Here is a 12,215-nt window from a genome sequence, read left to right on the forward strand (position 1 = left end):
TATGACTTTTGTTTGGAAGGCATTGTGATTTAGGATTAAGGCTTTTCACCGCTGGCTTAAACAGGCATGGATTCATGAAAGTCAGTGGAGCAGTGCTTGCTTATGCTCCTGGTGAATTTAGTTTTATATTGTTTTGTGGTATAAAAAATGTGAATCATAGAACTATAATTTGCCTAACTAGCTGCTCTCTCTACACAGCTACCTGAAAAAGCAAATATATTTTGACTGAAGGCGTTATGTTATATCATGTGTTTTATGTTATTTATGCCCAAGGGTATGCTATCTTGTGGGATATGACATTGCACTTCAAACTAAATGTGTTTTCAGAAAAAAACCTGAAGTTTTATATCAGAAATGAATTTTTGTAGTCAGTTTTCCCAGCTGAAATGCTTGTGCTCTGGTCTGTCTGAGAGAAGTCATCCTAGCATATTTTATTTATACCCCAAATTTTACAAATCACTGTGAATGTGACTTCAGCTGTCTGTTCTAATGGACTTCTTGAAATCCTGAGTTTGAGCAGTCCAGTGCTAGGAGAGAGTTAATACAAGACAGAAACAGAAGATTCCAGGCAGACACAGGGTCTGCTCCCCTTGCCTACATGAGTCACTGCACTGGCTCCTTCTCTTCTGAATTAAGTGGAAATAATCACATGAGTAAACTCAGCAGGTTTTTATTCAATTTATAGTCTAGCTGTACACTAAAGGTAGAGATTTAAGAAGGAAGGAGAAAAGAAGAGGAGAAGGATGTATAAATGTCCATGTTTATGTGAATGTATAAGTACATAAGTGCATATTTAACTATTTAACTATACAAAAAAATTCTTGGTGGGTAACTTAGTGGAGTATCTGTATGATAGAGAAGGAATCTTGACTAGAACACAACTGCAGTATTGGCAACTAAACTGAGAGCTCCCAGGGGATAAAAAGAGGAACAGGTTATATGACATTGGGAACCTCCTAATTTCATTAACTGAGACTGTGAATCAGAAAGTAACAAAATGCACAATCTTGCTCTGGGCCTGTGCAAACATAAGCTGGGCTCTGAATCAGCCCCTTCAGTTGCAGTATGATTGTTCATTGCTACCCAAGGGGAAACAAGCCAATTAGGATGACTTGAGGGTGTATCAACAGTTAAAGCAGGGTAGGGAGAGACTGATTTGAATTTCTAAATCGCACTATTAAAAGATTTATTTTAGCCATCTACTAGTGGGCTTGAAGGCCGATATGAAGGTTCCAGTGACAGAGCAATAATCAGCTTTGCTTGTATCATCCTGGTTCAGGCACAAAGTCATGCATCAGGGAGTCTTCCAAAGCAAACTTTTAAAGAGCTGTTGCAGTTAATGACTATGCCAGCGCAGTCCTGTATTCTTGGTCCTGTGAGGAATACTTACTCAGGGAAGGTTTTCCATCATCTTCTATTAGGTCAGTGAGTAAAAGCTATTTACTTGAGTAAGGTTTGGTGCTATCTAGTCATTGCATCTGAATTATTAATTAATTTCCAGTGCACTGCAGAAGATAACTTTAGCACATGAGACATGTTGCCTCCTAATTATCTGCTGTGTCACTTGTTATGTAACTTCGTGTCATGTTTGGAGCAGGTTTAGCCCTGATTTCCGGTGATTTTCACTTCTCTTAGACCAGTATTTTAACTGCTGCTACTGTAAAGGAGATTCAGAGATTCCTGAGATGCTCCTAAAGGCCAGTGAAGTTGTGCATAAATGCTGGATCTTTTATGCTCTGCCTTTTTTATTCAAGCAGACAGAAGGCCTGGATACCTTTGTTGAAAGCAAGAAGCAGCGCCTGGAGGAGCCTCCGGCTTCGTGCCTGCTCCCACCTTGTATCTCTCCGATACCGAACCACAGAATAACCAGCACTAAAGAGTAAGTTCTGGGGTTTTTTTGACATAATATTCATGAGGGATTTCGCAGTACTGTTCTGTAAATGTCTTATAGCCTTTATAGCCTATAAGCATAAGTGACAGAGCATCGGTACTCCTGTCCATCAGGAACAGAATCCATATGGTTTTGCCCATCCTTCTGATGGACTGCAGGAATTCAGAATGCTGCCACAATCCTGGTGTGCTCTTCAGCCCACACATTGCATTCTCTCAGTGTTCTTTCTTGTCTCGATCATCTTTAACCTCTGTGGACAGAGAATCCCACTGAAAGTGGGATACATTTGATTGCCTGGAATTTATTTTTTGAAGTTGTTTTCATAAGAGACAGTTCTCAGTTTTATTGAATGAAATAGTGGCTTTGCTGTTCCGTTAAGCAGCTCTTATTCTTTTAGCTGTGTATACAGAAGTTCCAGGGGTGACCATCCTAAATGTTTCCGACATACCATCTGATAAGTTTGTGCCTTTTGGACTGTCTTACATGGCTATAATGCTTGACCAAACAGGTGCCACCTGGATAACGATCCTGATTATAGAGTCACAAGGTTAACATTCTGTAAATAACCAAAGACTCCAATTCCCTTCTGTTATAATTTTTTGCTTTTATGATTTTGAGATAAGGCACTTCTTTCTGCTTTGCACTAGGGCCAGCAAAGAATCAAAATCACAATATGCTGCTGAAAACAGTTTGAGGGTAGTAGTAGTTAAATTTAGATAAAGTATTTATGAAATAACATGCTAATTTTAAAACCCTTAAGGAAGGTTGATCATCATTTTATTTATACTGTTGTAATTACGGAGTAACTTCAGTCCTTGAACTCACCCCTCATTCTGCCACTGAGAAAATCAGAGTTGGAATCTGGAAAAGGCAGAAAGTTTCAATGTGGTCTGTATCATGTTTCACATTTGATAAACATTGTGAGAGGTGTTGTCTGATTATCATTGCTAGAAACACAATGAGCAGAGATCTATTGCAGAAGGAATCAAGGATTATCCATCCCCAACACCTCCACAATACATTAAAAAAAAAATCTTCCTATTCTTGTCGCCAGGAGGCCCTAAGGATCCACCCCCAACCTGATGTTTCTTAATTTGAGCTTGTTTTCCAGGTCATTAATTTGATTCCTCAGAGCTTTTAAGTCTTTGGTATTCTCTGTTAAAACATAATTGTGTCCATCAATAGTTATTTCCATATGCTAGTTTTTTCTCTCATTTGCCTCAAGTTTTGGAACAAATTTGCTCACTTTTCCACCACAGTAACTGAGACCTGTATCACACTGCAGTTGTTATTAGTGTCTTCTGAGTTTGCTTGAAACAAATGCAATATTTTTTGGTAATTCAGGTTTTGAACCCCCAGAGACATACAACTGAATGTAGATCACTGTATTTCCCAAAAGATTATTTCTGATACTTCCTAGCAAGTGAAGGAATAGATGATTCAGTGTTTTGTCCAATTCATAGTAATACCTTGAAATGCTGCTGCAAGGCTGGATTTTTGTCGGATCAGCTGCCTGCTTTTCAGCAGAGGATTATTTATTTATATTTACCTGCTTGCCAGAGCAATTTTAAATTAAGCATTAATTGTATTTGCTGCTGAATACCTTTTATATCTGAATAATTGATCAGTAGACCCAGGCTAGACACAGCACTATTCACCAACATTTGGCTGTTTTTAACAACACAGAGAGTTATTCGGTGATGCAAACTGTGAGTCTGAATTTCAAACTGGACTCATACCAGTGAAACAGGCCCACTATCTAGCAGGCGTGCTGGAAGTCTGTCTGAGGCAAGCATGTCTGCCTGTTTTCCAAGATTTCCTCTTCCCTTTTGTTTGACCTTTAGCTGAAGATGCACCTGTACTTGGCAATATGTATTAGCCAATCCCTTGGGTAGTCAGAGTAGCGTTCTTTGGGGTTCCTTCCATTCACGTCTCTGGCGGTGACTTCAGCCTCGCTCAGTTGCTGCCATTTGGTCCAAGCTGATGTGGGAGTGACCTTTCCCTGTGAACCCCCTGCAGAAAGTTCAGATACACCATCAATGTGCAGCATTTCATTGTGGACCAGGGGAGCAAAGGAAAGCCGAGGCACTGGTAGAGATAGTGGCTTTGTCTCACTAACAGGCCAGAGATACCACAAGGAGTGGATAAAGAAAGAGCAAAGAAAGGCAGCTTGAAATGTGAGAGTAGTTGGAAATCCTCCCTTCTTCATGCACTGACCTCTTGTTGCCTGCTTGCTTGTTTTGAAAAAAACAAACCAGGATGAGGGAAAAAAAAAAAAAAAAAGGCAGATGGGAAACCTTCTACTTCCTTGATAATTGGCCTTTTCAGACACAAAAGATTAAACCCTGCAGCCACAAGACCATCAGTTCTGCTTGTAGTTTTTCCTTGCACTTTTATTGTGTTTCTCCCTAGATTTTAAATATATTTTAACTAACAATCATGTCAGCAAATTAAACCATTGAGTCCTGGTAATTATTGCAATAAATTCATTCAAAATTAGCGATTACTGCAATCAAAGACCAGTTTCTTAGGCCATTAACAGCCCAAAGCAAAATGACAATCTGGTTAACTGCTGGTAACAACCTATTTCATGGAGGTTATTGTTAACATAAATGCTTTAGAGTAAATCTGAGGGAGGTAGCATTGCTAAATAAATTATCATCCTAATTCCTCCAAAACCTCATAGGATTAAGTGGGCAGTAGGGGAAGAAAAGAAAAAAAAAAAAAAAAACAGACAGAATTATAACTGTATCGTTGGGGGAAGGGATAATGTAGAAAAAATATTCTCTAGTGCATTTTCCTGTGTAGTTAAGTTTTCCAACCCACAGAATGACTTGCGTGCTAGAGTTGAGTAGCTGCACCTATGCCTTGGTTTGTGCCCCATCCAAAGATTAAGTGAACTGGTGAAGTTTTATGAAGTTTTAACCATGGCACCTGCAGCCTTCTTAATTTTTTGTTGTCCTACCCTCTTAATCCCTCCAGCTCTATGCAGCAGCTGAGAAACGCTGCATCAGTTGCTTTTTATGTGTCTAAAATTTCCCCATGCAGTGGCAGACTCTGTGGACAGAGAGTTAGCCCCAAAAATAGCCACGGGTGTGCTGAGGAACCTCACTCATGGTGCAGGGTCAGATCCTGAAAAGGACTTGTTCAGTGCCTCCCATTCTGTGTTTCTTCAGATGAGTTTGAGATAGAGCTGCAGACCCAATTGTTCTCCCCTTTGCAAAGCTCTCCTGGGGAGAAAGAAGAGCTTCACACTCATCTGTACACAGTGGCACAGAAAATGACTGTGCTCTGTGCTCCCAGCCATGCATGCATGTTCAGGCTTCCCTGTGAAGGGCATGTGTTTGGGAGGCAGAGGGTTTGGATTCTGCTCCTGGGTATTTCATTAACTTTGTCTGCTTTGCCTCTGTACAACCCAAGAACACGTGGATGCTTTGTCAGGGCAGTGCTTACCCTCCTTTGGAAAACTTTCCTCTGGAAGGAGTTCAGAGTGTTATTGTGCTATAACTATGGTAACTTGTCTGAGTTCCAAAATGCCCTTTGGGGGGTCAGAAAGCTAACAGATGGAGCTTTGAGTGAGAACTTTCTGGAGGACATATTGCAGGACCACATGTGCATAAAATCAGTCTCCTCGAAGAGCTGCCAGCCTGTTCCAACATGGTTGCTTTCCTTTGATCTTCTTCGGGCCCATGTGTTTTCCAAGCAGGACAGCACCCATCCCCGTCCTAATGCAAGGCAATATGAATTCTGGGCTCGTTTTATTTCTTCATCTGAAGATCTTTTAATATCAGAGGCTTTCAAATAAGATATTTTTAACTCTGCTTCAGTTGAATTAAAATAGTTTTGGGTAGACAAGCTGTAAAACCTGAAACATGAGGAGTTTGTTTGATTTCATTCTGGGATTTCACAGACAGGCTGAAGTATTTCTGTATCACCAAAGGCCCAAAGTAGGGGAATGACCAAAGCAGGTGATACTGTGATATTGATACTGTTGGTGAAACTGCAGAAGAGGCCAGACTGAAATGAGAGAAAGAGCTCCAAAATAAGGAGTAAGGAAGCCTGGTTTGTCTTCTCCTCTTTTCCTGATTACTGTAAGGCAAAATAAATCTATAATTCCTGACACTGACTAAAAGTGTGAACAAAACATAAATTCTTGTTGACTTAATTTGTTATTGAAATTTTAGTCAATAACCATGAAAAGTAAATGATCATGTAGTACAATATTAGATGTCTAAGAAAAGATTAAAATTCAGGTTATCTTCATTGACTGAGCTGGGACAATACCTGAAATAAAAATCCATGAGTAGATTAACGTGTTAAACAGTCAGTGGGGTGTTGGGTTTGTTTTTTTCTTTTTTGATGGATTGGAGTGGAAAAAGGTCTACCAGGGGTTTTTTTGTTTTTACTGTGTATCACAGCTGCCATTTCTAGCCAGCTAACAATTTCTGTACATAAAACAGACAATAGATTATCATATTACTTGAGCTTTCATGTCAAAACCACATTCATTTTCTGAATCACGTTCAATTCATCAGCCAATATTTGCTCAAGAGCTTTTGCCAGCTTCAATGTATCATTTTAATATAGTGTTGAACATTGGTTTTATTCTAGAGGTTAAATAATTATTATCTTGTTATTGTTACGATTATCATTTTGCAGTTGTTTCTTCTTTTGGTTCTCATGCCGTGTGCTATTTGGATTTTTTGCAAAGGTTGCTTATGTGGGCCCTAATCCACCTCTTAAAAAGATGCTTAATGTTAAAAACATAAATAGTCACACTTGATGTCAAAGGAAATAACCCCGTGCATAAAACTTTCCAGCACTTTGCTGAGTCAGAACCTCTATGACCTCTCAAATGAAGACTGACTCAAATTAGCATTTAAATTGAGTGCAATTTGTACTAATGCACTGCAAGTTGTCCTCCAAAGCAGAAGGTTTCTGCAGCCATGGAAATGGCAGAGGCAGCTCTTCTGTCGTCCCTGCCTGTCCCCTTGTGACTCACCTCGTAGCGCAGGGAGACTTGCAGGACGGATTTGAGGGCAGAGCTGCCTTCCCAGTAAATAAAATCTACAGCTTTGTGCTGTGGAGGGTTAACCAAGGTTCTTGAAGTGCATCTGGTTTTGTCTGTGTCCCAGGAGCAGTGGTAGCTCAGTGAAGAAGGTGACAAAGAAAAGAGAAGAGAAGCTGTTCCCTCCTCCGTTATCGCCGCTCTTGGATGAGCCTGTGCACCGGCGGCACAGCAGTGACAACAGCTCCTTCAGCCAAGAGACCGCTGTCACAAACACCTCCCAGACCAGCAGCTCTTCCTCCTCTGTCTCTAAACACAGAAAGAATGAAAATAAATCCTCTTCTAACCCCAAAGGAATCTGTGTAAGTATCCAGCCTCGATTGTGTGAACAAGATAAAGTTAACTTAGATTTATTCTGTTTGATTTTTTTTTTCCCCCCCACAGTATCTGTTTCTAAATGCTTAGGTAGCCACACTCAAGGGCAGTGAGTAGTGGAGCAAGGCATAAGCAACTCTTGCAAGTTCCATTTTTAGGTCAGCATTCGGCGTCTACGTGGAGTTGTCTCTAACTCCTTGAAACAGCAGCTCCCTAAGCCTCACAGAAGAGCCTTTGCAGCCACCAGTTAGCTGCAATTAGTACTGACTATGTAGCTGCAGCACATACATTTTGAAAATAAAACTTTAGGACTATCACCTGAATAATTGCCCCAAATTCTCAACCAGAAATAAGCACTGTAGTTCTGCTGAATATTGCAGACTAAACTAAACAGACAAAAAAAAAATCTGACAAAAAGCTAATTGTCCACAGCACACTCAGCATGTTAATATCCTCTCTCAGGTTTGCAGGCTCCCAGCAGCAAGGTTTATTTACACCTAATCTCCTTGAAGGATGTATAAGCTTTTAGATACCATGTAAATAGGGGTTTCCCCCCCCTAGAAAAACAGCATTCTGTTAGGGCCATCTCCCCATCAATGGCTTTCACACAGCCAGTTCCTTCCTGCTTGCTTTTCACCAGATTCAGATAGCTTTTTGCTGAAAATACATGAAAAAGAGCCAAAACTACATAGGAAATTCATTAAAACAAAGTAAAATTTTATATCAGTTTGCCATCCTCTTTTTAGCCTGAAAAGGGAAACATTAGAATTTTCACCCATTTTAGAAAACAGTCCTCCCTCATAAGCTTCAAACACATCATTTAGTATCAAACTGCATCTTAGTATTGCTGTCAAGATTAAAAGACAGGAGGAGAATTCTGCCACAGAAAAGGACGTGCACAGCCCCATTTTTCACAGTTCACGACTTTGTGAGAGGTTGTTACCCTGCACTGTAATAGTAAAACTCACAAGCTGCATTGGATCATAGGTGACAAATCGCTTCACCTTATTCATTCATCCCTGTTGCTTTCTGATATCATTGTGTCACTTCAAGCTGCGACAGTAATACACACGCCTTCAACTGAAATCAATGCCAAAATGAACTGCATATGTCAGCAAATAAACAATGCTATGTAAACAGCAGGGCCTCTTCCTCTCATCCCAGCATCTCTAGTCAGATTTATCCTTGGTTAATCTCTTACCTTGATATATGTAATATTTTTCCTCTAAATAATTTTCTCCAAATAAATTCCCTCTTAAATTCTTTCCCTAGTTCATTGGTTCGTCTGTAATTTAGTTTATCTGGTTGTGGACCAACCTTGCAAGTTGCAATTGCCTGATTTAAATGCTTCTGTTATGCTTATGGTTTTAATCAAAGTCACAACTCCTGACTTCTGCTTTCCATTCTCCTCTCTGTAGCAAGAGTTCAGAAATCACTCCCTGCTGAAATCTAAGCAGACTCTTCAGTCACCTTAACAATACAGAAAAAAAGGTTACGTTAGTGATACACCTTGAAGGAAGTTGAGTTTACATCCAGCCCTCCTGCATTAGATCTTCTCACCCTTGCTTTAACCAGTGTCTCTAGTCAGTAACATTGCTATATTAACCTCAAGATTACACCCAAAAGTGTAAGTTACTGAATTCGGGTGAGGACTCAGGAGTGCAGTCATACCTCCTAATTAACATCTTAGACTCATGATATGAGGAATGGAAGGGTGGTTTGGTGAGGTAACCTGGTTGTAGTTGGGTATCTGCAAGTGCCACTTTGTGTCTTAGCCTTTTTTTTTGTTTGTTTGAAGGACTTTTGTTTCCATTTGGGGGTGGAGGGTGTGGGTGTGAGCACTGAAATTGTTGGAAGGTGTTTGTTGGAACTGTGAATAACAGTCCTGTGTTTTCTAGGAGGAAGAATCTCATAATACACCAACAGCCAACACTCTTCTTGACACCAGCCATCTAGAACCAGACATCTGGTCTGCAATGCCAACACTTTCCAATGGGAATTCTGAGCCCAGAAGACCCAAAATAACATTTGATGATGTGTAAGTTTTATTGACTCTATGCTAGCTGCATGTTCTGTAGTTGGGATTTCCATTCAAGCAGAGCTCCCAGGGAAAGAGAGTTTCTTGATTACAGTGCTGGCATTGGGCACCTCTGTGGATAGTGCTGCACAAAGGCATACACAGTTTTAATCTTTACAAATGAACAGTTGTCACTGATTAATGAAGAACTCTGTTGATAAATGTTTTCAGATCATGAATGTTGGTTCACGGTAATTCTTCTTCATTTTTTTTATTTTAGCTCCTCTAATGGAAACTTCTTATACTTAATTAGTTTAAAATATTTTTCCTCTTCCTCTGTTCAACACATATTAATGAGTCCTTTGGGTGGCCAGTTTCTACAGCTACTTATTTTACATTCGGGTCACCCATCATGTCTTTGCATGCAGCAGCTTCAGATTGATACCAGGTTAAGACTTAAAGAGATAAGTGGGCATATGTGTCAAAATTGTTCTTGAAAGCAGTCAGCAATTTTTTTAAACTATGTTTGACCAATTGTAGGAAGGCAAAGACTTGAATTAATTGATTCTGTCTCTTTAGGCTTCACAATGCAGATTATTACATGCAAGAGGCTAAGAAGCTGAAGCATAAAGCAGATGCATTGGTAGGTTATCACTGGAATTTTTTGTTTCTGTCCACTGTGGAACTTGGTATAGAAAAATAGACATTCTGCACATGTTCTAAAGCCTCTGAAACCAAGAGGAACCCTGCTGTTGGGCATGAAGTATGCTTCAGATGGTTCTCCATAAACACACTGAGCACAAGTCAAACCCTGAACACCTTTCCCAGCCTTTAAGTATTTGTTCCCAAAAAAAGAAGCTCCTTACAATAGTTGGTGTTTCTTCCAAGGAGGAGCAACAATCATGCTGTTTATGAAGGATGCAAGATAATTTCATGAAAGTTGATGTGTATTTGAAATTTGTTGCTCCTCTTCACTTTGGGCCTAAAGCAGAAGTATTGAAATATTTCATGGGAGAAAGTCAGGACAAGCAAATCACCCTCCCACCCCATTATCATGTGGTAGAACTGCTGTTTCCAATCCAATTGTATAAAATTTGCAACCATTCATTTTTATGTAGTACATTCGGGTTTGTTGCATGCTTTCAGATTGGTAAAGAAAACCTTCCCAAAAAATCTTGCTGTGAGGGAGTTCAGTCCTGGGAAAGCTTTTTCTCTCATTTTGCTCCAGATGAAATTCCAGTAGGATTGGCCCAATTTTCCAAGGTGTTTTGATTTTGATAAAACTGCATGGTCTGGCAGATTGCATTGTCAGGCTTTGTTCAATCTGAACTATTGCCAGCCCTGAAGTGCCTTTAGTAGATGTTTTCTTTGTAGGTAGGGACTTTGCTCCTGTAAGCTACACCAGGTGCAAAGCAGCAGCTCATTTAGGCAGATTTAGTGGAATTTGGTTCCTCTACTTAGTTTAAGTAAGATGTCTAAAATGGAATGTGGCCATCTCTTTGCCCCTCAAAAGCCCAGCTGTAAAGAAATTGGGTGATTATTCACCTCTCACTTTATTATTTGTGGGGATTTTGCATGCATATTCTGTCACTCCACACTGGAGATTTTAGGCTTGGAGATCAGTGTTTGTCTTAAAAAACAAACAAACAAACAAACAAACAAAAAAATCACACGCTATGTTTTTAAAAAGCAAACCAACCAAACAAAAAAAGAAATGGCTCTCCCTCTGCTGTCAGTGAGAGCTAACGTGTCAAGCTGCCTGCTTCGGCTCTCTGGGCTCCCTTTGGATTGGGGCACAGTGTTTCCAAGTGTGTGTTCTGTGAGAGGCGGGTTCAGGCTTTTGGCAGCCTGCTTGTGGCTGTCAGTAAGGTAACAGTCATCCCTCCCGACGTGCCCATTTACAGGAGGTGGCCTGATGGCTTCCAGCCTGGCTCGGCAGAGCTCAGGCAGGAAAGGCTGGCAGGAGCAGGCTGACAACACCTCCCACAGCTGGGTGACCTTTAAACAAAATACACATGGTTCTGGCACAGGGATACCTGCTCCACACGAGCAAATATTTACAGGCTCAAGCTCCCGATGATCTCAACACGCCGTGTCAATCCAGCTCCCTCCACAGCCTGACACTCTCAGGAAGTGTTGACCTGTCTCCTGTCCTCTTACCTTTGCTTGTGCCTTGCAGAATCAGGGGTGTTTCTCGAGCAGAACTAAGAGGAGCAGGCACAGCACATCCCAGAGCTGCCTGCGGGCAGGCCGTGCCTGCCGCACGCAGTTTGACACCCCGTGTGCCCTGGTGGGACTGCGAGGCCGTCCACTGCAATCAGCTTGTTGGCAGACATAAACATTCACGAGCAAAGAATCTGCTTTTTCTTTCTGCTGTTTAGATCTCAACTTTTTTTTTTTTTTTTTTTTTTCCCCACCCAATGCAGCTGCACACAAATTATCTGCATGTAACACATTTGCTGTGCAATCCCGTAGTGTTACTTGTCCTATGGAAACAATTGCTGCTGGTTACTTGGTGCTGACATGACAAAGCACAGGCAGCATTGAAAGATGTGTTGCAGTGGCTAGAAAGATAATGCATGTGACCTCAAAATGTGTCAGCAAATGTTAATGAGATTTGTGGCAGTGCTGTTCCTGAGCTTGTACAGAAAATAGATTTCTGGTGAAGGGCAGGGCATTTCATGTCTTACGAGAGCAACCCCACGGAAACCTCTCCCTGTCAGGGGCTGCAGTGAGGGATCAGCTAATTTGGGTGGGCTGCTGCAGTGGCAACTGACTGTACCATATGGAAGAGATCTTGGAGACCTCACTGTGTTCCTGACTGAGATGTGATGAGCTGGAGTCATTCCACCTACTCCACAGGATCAGATCCCATTTCTGGCTTGAACTCTGTGTCTGTACTAAATCTGCTTGCAGCCAGATTC

At 40.9% G+C, this 12,215-nt stretch overlaps 1 protein-coding gene across 6 annotated transcripts in view; it reads left to right on the forward strand.

Moving 5' to 3' along the window:
• The window catches only part of AFF2 (AF4/FMR2 family member 2), a 329,690-nt gene that overhangs the window by 290,977 nt on the left and 26,498 nt on the right, over nucleotides 1-12,215 (forward strand). For 5 of the 6 annotated variants that reach the window (XM_027882168.1, XM_027882172.1, XM_027882166.1 and 2 more), the window contains 4 exons: nucleotides 1,755-1,879; nucleotides 7,027-7,261; nucleotides 9,173-9,312; nucleotides 9,871-9,934. In XM_027882168.1, the coding sequence (XP_027737969.1) occupies nucleotides 1,755-1,879; nucleotides 7,027-7,261; nucleotides 9,173-9,312; nucleotides 9,871-9,934 (564 nt within the window). The remainder of the gene's footprint in view (nucleotides 1-1,754; nucleotides 1,880-7,026; nucleotides 7,262-9,172; nucleotides 9,313-9,870; nucleotides 9,935-12,215) is intronic. The other variant, XM_027882169.1, reaches the window with a different exon arrangement.

The sequence above is a fragment of the Empidonax traillii genome, unplaced genomic scaffold (assembly GCF_003031625.1).
Source record: "Empidonax traillii isolate 1590-97213 ecotype Southwest subspecies unplaced genomic scaffold, ASM303162v1 scaffold102:size1114253, whole genome shotgun sequence".
NCBI lineage: Eukaryota > Metazoa > Chordata > Aves > Passeriformes > Tyrannidae > Empidonax > Empidonax traillii.